Raw genomic sequence first — 5,534 nt, 5'->3', positions numbered from 1 at the left:
CCCCCCCCCCCCCCCCCCTCCAAAAGAAAAAAATAAATAAATAAAAAAAATAAATACACAAATAAAATCATATCCTCAACAATTGAAGTGCGTGTCTGTCATTGGTAACGAGATGCCGTGCATTGCAACGTGAGGCGCAGTTGTCTACAAAAAAAAAAGAATTGGAAGGGAACGGCCATACAGAGAAAAGCATCCATTTATGCAATTTCCCGCTTACTGCTTGAGGGATTAGGGTGGGAGGAAAAAAAGTGGTTCCGTTTCCTTTTTTCTTCTTCTTATTCCTTCTGGTAAAATAACCACCGAATGCATTTTTGCCCCTTCTCCCCCATGCGACGACAAGAGAAGAAGAAAAAAAAAAAAAAGGAAAAAAGGGCAGGGAGAAGAAGCAAAAAAGGTCAAAAATCCGGAAGAGCGCACATGTACGAACCAACACACACGCACCCCGCTTCCCCCCTCTCCGCCCCAATAGGCGCGGCAGAAGATTTAAATAAAACTTAAAAAAAGGACGGAGGGAGAAGGTGAGTGTGAATGAGACTGAAGAATGGAGGAAGAGGAGGAGACATAGAAACGCCTCTTTCAACAACAACAAAAATAAATACAAACAAAAAAAAAAAAAAGAGATCATTCCCAATTAAATTAAAATTAAAAATTAAAAAATTTAAAAATTTAAAAATTTAAAAAAGGATATATTTATTTATTTATTTTATATATGAAAGGGAGGGAAGTGGGGTAAGGGGGGTTTGTTGATTACCGGTTTTTATCATTGCTTTACCCCCTAACCCTAACCCCAACCCCAACCCCAACCCCCCTCCCCCCCCTCTCTCTCTCTCTCCCCATAAAGAAAGACACATCTGTGGATGCAAACATATGCATTTCATATTGCTCCGCCCGTAAATAAATAAAGAAATATATATATTTATTTATTTATATATTTCTTTTTTTATTGTTTTTCTTTATTTGGGATTTAAAAAATATATAAATTTATATATATATATTTTTTTGCGTCCAACGCCTCTTCCCACCTCTCTCTCTCTCTCTCTCTCTGAATGATGTAATGCATACATACACACACGGACACATGTATATGCAAAAAAAAAAAAAAATGAGGAAAATGAGAAAAGCGCTAAGGCAGGCCTTACAATGCCGATAGTGCACATTGAAGTTATATTTATATAAAGAGAGAGAAAAAGAGGAATAAAGAGAGAGAGAGAGAAGGGATACATGCATGCAGGTGTAGATATACGTATACATACACTTGTATTTCCATTCCCTCTTTCTATCTCTCTACTCATCCTCTTTTCCTCCCTCTCTTTTGTGTGTTCTCGGGGAAGTTGCCGTGCACCGCGTCCATTACAAAATAAACAAACACAAACACACACACACACACAAAAAAAAAAAAAAAAAAAAAAAACAATGACCTCTACTCCTCCTCCTCCTCCTCCTCCGCATCACCATTCGTCCCATTCTTCGTTGCCCTCCCTCGGCCGTTTTATTCCCTTTTTTTTTTCTCTCTCTCTCTCTCTCTCTGTGTGTGTGTGTTTTACCTCCGTCTTACCCCCGGTATCCGTCTCGCTTTAAAAAAAAACCCTCTCTCCATCCTCTACCACATGTTTTCTTTTTTTTTTTACGCGACTTCTTCCTCCAATTGAGAGTTTTTTCCCTTTTTTTTTTCTTTTTTTCCTTCTTGTACTGACGTAACTGCGGTGGATAGTTACATACTCATCAAACGAGCAGCGGTGGCAGCAAAATGAGAAAAATGAATCAATAAATAAACACAAACACACCGGTGTCACCAAAACGACCGCCGCCTTCGCCGACACTCCCCATCACCACCACCACACACACACACATCTCTTCTTTTCTGTTTCTCTTTCTCCATTCTCTCCGTTGCATGGACAACTCTAATCCTTTTTTCCACCACCACCACCACCACCGCCCTTCCCACGTCCCAGAGCCGCCCTACGCGCGTTACCCCTCAGCCCTCCCGCTGGATTGTTCTCTGTGTGCGCATTGCCCCCTACGTTTGCCCCACTGCCAGTACCACCCCTCCCATCAGCTACATACCTCTGCAATATTATAACAAGTAAGGCTAACTGTAGCATTATTAAGACAATAGTGGCATACTCATGTTGTAATGCCATCAAGCGGAATCGCACTGCCTGTGTTACATAAAACCGAAGAAAATACAGGTATATCCTTTCCAAGTAGGTAAGTAATCCCTCGCAATGCCTCCAACAGAATGCCTGATGTCGCTCATTTATAGGGTAAAGATGATACCAGGTGTAGCCGAGAACAGCATCGGCGACGGGTTCTGTCATCAGACGAGCCAACCGGCCATCTTCTACAACGCACGTTAAGCAGCTTTCCTGTTCCTTCTCGTCCAAAAGGTATTTCATAAAGTCATTATAACGGTTATTTAAAAGTAAAGATACGCCTTCGTCCTTCGGTTCATACAACTTCTTCACTTGTGAAATAATCAATGATGCTCGCTTCACTCTTTCCGTACGGTCCCTGTCAAGTGCTGTGTCACAGCCAAGATTATTTGGGTTTTCCTCACATGCACGGATAAAGGAGCTGTGTGGTTTATCATATCCCTCAGTAGCCCTCATAAGCAATGTACTCCGTGACAACTGAAAGGCGTCCAAGCTGCGCAGAACTTCACCACACCTTTCACAATCTTCCGTCTTGCTAAGAAGTCGGCTAATGTCGATCATCGCACTCTCCCTTGTTGGCAGTCGTGAGAGATCCGCACAGAGAAAAAATACAACACACACAATCAGCAGCGTGCTAAACAACACCTTAAAAGAGAAAATCATTCCCTTTATTTCCTTCTTCTGTTTTTTTTTTTTTTTTGCCCTGTTTCTTTTTTCCTTTGATAAGCTTTATTTTTGGCTTTTTAGATGATCCTTCGGCGCCTCCCTCCTCCTAGCCTTAAAATATAAAAACGTGTCGCATGCAGACAAAAGCAGTGGAAAAAGAAAAAGGAAAAGAAGCGAAAAAGATAAAGCTAGGCGTGCGCTGCTCGGCAAACAGGCATTGCCCACCTCCGCGCGGCATACACGCACAAAGACAGTCTCTCTCCCTCTCCGGAGATGCAAACAAAGTGGGAATCATGACGGTGGGGCAGGCATTGTCAAGGCAATCACGCTGTCGAATGCACGGTGCCCCCTCTCACCAAAACACAAATAAGAAACAAAATAAATGACAATTATTGTTCCTCACACCAAGCCTCAACGAGCTGCAGGCGTCCCTCCTCGTGGTGGCTGCTGTGGCCGCCACTCACTGCTCCCAGGCGTTGTTGTCGCGCTCGACCCAGCCGAAGCCCTCGTCCGCCTCCGCCACCGGGGCGGCGGCCTGGTTGACCTCCTCGTGCTTCAGCGCCTCCTCAGGGTCGCGGTAGAAGAAGAGGTCCACCTTGACATCCCACGGCACACTGCGGGGGATCGTGCCGCGCAGGCGCAGCACCTCGCGGGCCAGCAGCCAGTACATCATGCTGATGGAGTAGCGGCCGCGGTTGTTGCACGGAATGGCAATGTCCACAAACTCCAGCGGGGCGTCCGTGTCGCAGAAGGCAATCACGGGGATGTTCACAAGGCTGGCCTCACGAAGGGCCTGGTGGTCCGTGCGGGGGTCCGTGACAAGCAGCACGCGCGGCTGCATGAACTTCTTCTGGATCTGGTTCGTGAAGGTGCCGGGGATGAAGCGGCCAGCCAGGAACGACGTGCCGACAAGCTGCGAGAACTTGAAGATGGCGCGCTGACCGAAAAGACGCGTAGAGCAGACAGTGACGTCCTGCGGGTTTTCCACCGCGGCGATGACGCGGGCGGCGAGGATCAGCTTCTCCCACGTCATGTGGAGGTCAATGATGTTCGTGCCCTCCTTCGTGCGGCTGTGGATGTACTTCTTCATGGCGTTGCTGCGGTTCTTGGTGCCGAGGTGGCAGTGCATGGCAACGAGCTTCTGCACGTCGCCCTCCTTCATGCGGAGGACCTTGGCGCCAGATTCCACAGAGGTCATTCGGATGCAGTTGGGTTGTCCTTGAGTGCGACTTGCGTGAGCAGAACTGCATGGAAAAAAACAAAGACAAAAAAAAAAAGGTCAGTCAACTGAATAAATGCGCAACAGGAACGTCCCTCACTCTCTCACTATTTGTGCGTCTGTGTCACATGATGGCAAGAAGCGTCTGTTATGTGTGTCTGGGGAGTCAGTAACATGCGAAGACGCAGTTAAATGAAATGGATACACTACAATCAGTGTCCTTTACATTGCATTGGGTATGTATATGTGTTATTGCAGCCCAAGGAAGTAAGCCCAGACAAATCGCCCGAAAAGAAATATATATATATATATAACAAAAAGAACAATGGTATGATGGTGAATAGCATTCGGTGCCGCTGTGGACTCACACTCCAAAGCGATGCACAGAGAACAAGAACCACGACGTCACCTGCATCTCAAAATCCGGAGAAGGTCGATGTGTTTTTGGCGTGTGAGAGATACTCCGCAAGTTTGTCGTTGCTCATTTGTATTTCGTAGTACTTTCTCTTTGTTTCGTGGAGTTCGCGCCGTAGACGTTCCGCCTCATATTTCAGCTCTGAAATGTGTGTAGATGTCATGTTCAACTCAGACGCCTTTTGTTTCATCACTGCGTTCTTATGGCCTAATTCCTTATGCATGACGTTTAGTTGCCGTGCCACCTCATTTCCTGGCTGACGGGCAAAAATGTTCTGCAGCTCCGTCACAAGGCGTTGCTTTTCCTGAACCTCCATATCCTTCTCGACACATTCCTCAGACTTGGTGATGAGGCGACGCTGCAACAGAGCAATTTTTTTTTCAATTTCCTCTGGTGTGGGATCGCGGCCTGAGATGTTTTCCCAGCGGAGCGTATTTTTCGGGTTCTCCGCCTCCTCTGTGAGGGCCTGCACCTTCGCTCGTTGTGCCTGCAACTCGTACTGGAGTTGGTTGATTTCGTCCTTCAGACACTCCGTGTGGAATGCGCGTTTCTGTGCAATCGAAGCCTTCCGTTTCAAGTCCTCAATTTTTAATCGTAGCAGACGCATGTCTTCTACGCGCGCCCGGCAGGCGGCTTCCCCGTGCGTCAACAACTCCTGCTGCATGCGCACCTTGTCGTAAAGAAGTGCAAGTTCGTCATTTCGCCGTATAAGTTGTGTGCCTAAGAGATCGCGTTCCCCACTCACCGCCAGGAACCGCTGCTGATGCTCACTGAGCTCCTTGTCGCAGCGGCTGATGATCTTCACAAGCTGTTTGATCTTTTGCCCTACATTTTCACAACGCTGGTTCGCCTCATCCAAGGCGGCGGTTCGCTCATTGACAACTTTGCGAACTTTTGTCAACTTGTCCTTTGACGTCTTCTGCGCGCTAGACTCCTCTTGAAACTTCTTCTCTTTCATCGCCAACTCCTCCTTCAGCTGAAGAATCTGGTGGTCCATCATGCGGAACTTTTGCTTCAACTCCACCACCTCGTCTTGCGACTCAATGAGTTTCTTTGAGTAAAGATTCCGCTCCGAGCGCAC

At 46.9% G+C, this 5,534-nt stretch overlaps 3 protein-coding genes across 3 annotated transcripts, besides 15 other annotated features; all 3 read right to left on the bottom strand.

Annotated features, from left to right (window-relative positions):
* Window positions 1-5,534: a sequence feature (heterozygous, non-Esmeraldo-like haplotype).
* Window positions 23-66: a microsatellite.
* Window positions 341-395: a sequence feature (CT-rich).
* Window positions 579-687: a sequence feature (T-rich).
* Window positions 688-711: a sequence feature (AT_rich).
* Window positions 774-807: a microsatellite.
* Window positions 910-959: a microsatellite.
* Window positions 963-1,001: a sequence feature (AT_rich).
* Window positions 1,023-1,044: a microsatellite.
* Window positions 1,177-1,213: a sequence feature (CT-rich).
* Window positions 1,388-1,411: a microsatellite.
* Window positions 1,424-1,445: a microsatellite.
* Window positions 1,507-1,527: a microsatellite.
* Tc00.1047053510425.28 (hypothetical protein, conserved) lies at window positions 1,902-2,816 on the bottom strand (the record flags this gene model as incomplete). The annotated part of the gene is made up of 1 exon (XM_799174.1): window positions 1,902-2,816. One exon carries the CDS (start codon window positions 2,814-2,816, stop codon window positions 1,902-1,904), a length of 915 nt encoding a protein of 304 aa, XP_804267.1.
* Window positions 1,915-1,937: a microsatellite.
* Window positions 2,821-2,874: a sequence feature (A-rich).
* On the bottom strand, window positions 3,280-4,017 carry Tc00.1047053510425.19 (40S ribosomal protein SA, putative; the record flags this gene model as incomplete). The annotated part of the gene is made up of 1 exon (XM_799173.1): window positions 3,280-4,017. One exon carries the CDS (start codon window positions 4,015-4,017, stop codon window positions 3,280-3,282), a length of 738 nt encoding a protein of 245 aa, XP_804266.1.
* Window positions 4,455-5,534, bottom strand: Tc00.1047053510425.10 (hypothetical protein, conserved; the record flags this gene model as incomplete). The annotated part of the gene is made up of 1 exon (XM_799172.1): window positions 4,455-5,534. A coding segment is annotated over one exon (1,080 nt), but the record flags the coding sequence as incomplete, so codon positions are not given.

The sequence above is a fragment of the Trypanosoma cruzi genome, genomic scaffold (genome assembly GCF_000209065.1).
Source record: "Trypanosoma cruzi strain CL Brener 1047053516745 genomic scaffold, whole genome shotgun sequence".
NCBI classification, from domain to species: domain Eukaryota; phylum Euglenozoa; class Kinetoplastea; order Trypanosomatida; family Trypanosomatidae; genus Trypanosoma; species Trypanosoma cruzi.
The sequence above is the reverse complement of the archived record's forward strand: the minus strand, read 5'-3'. Positions and strand labels throughout refer to the sequence as shown.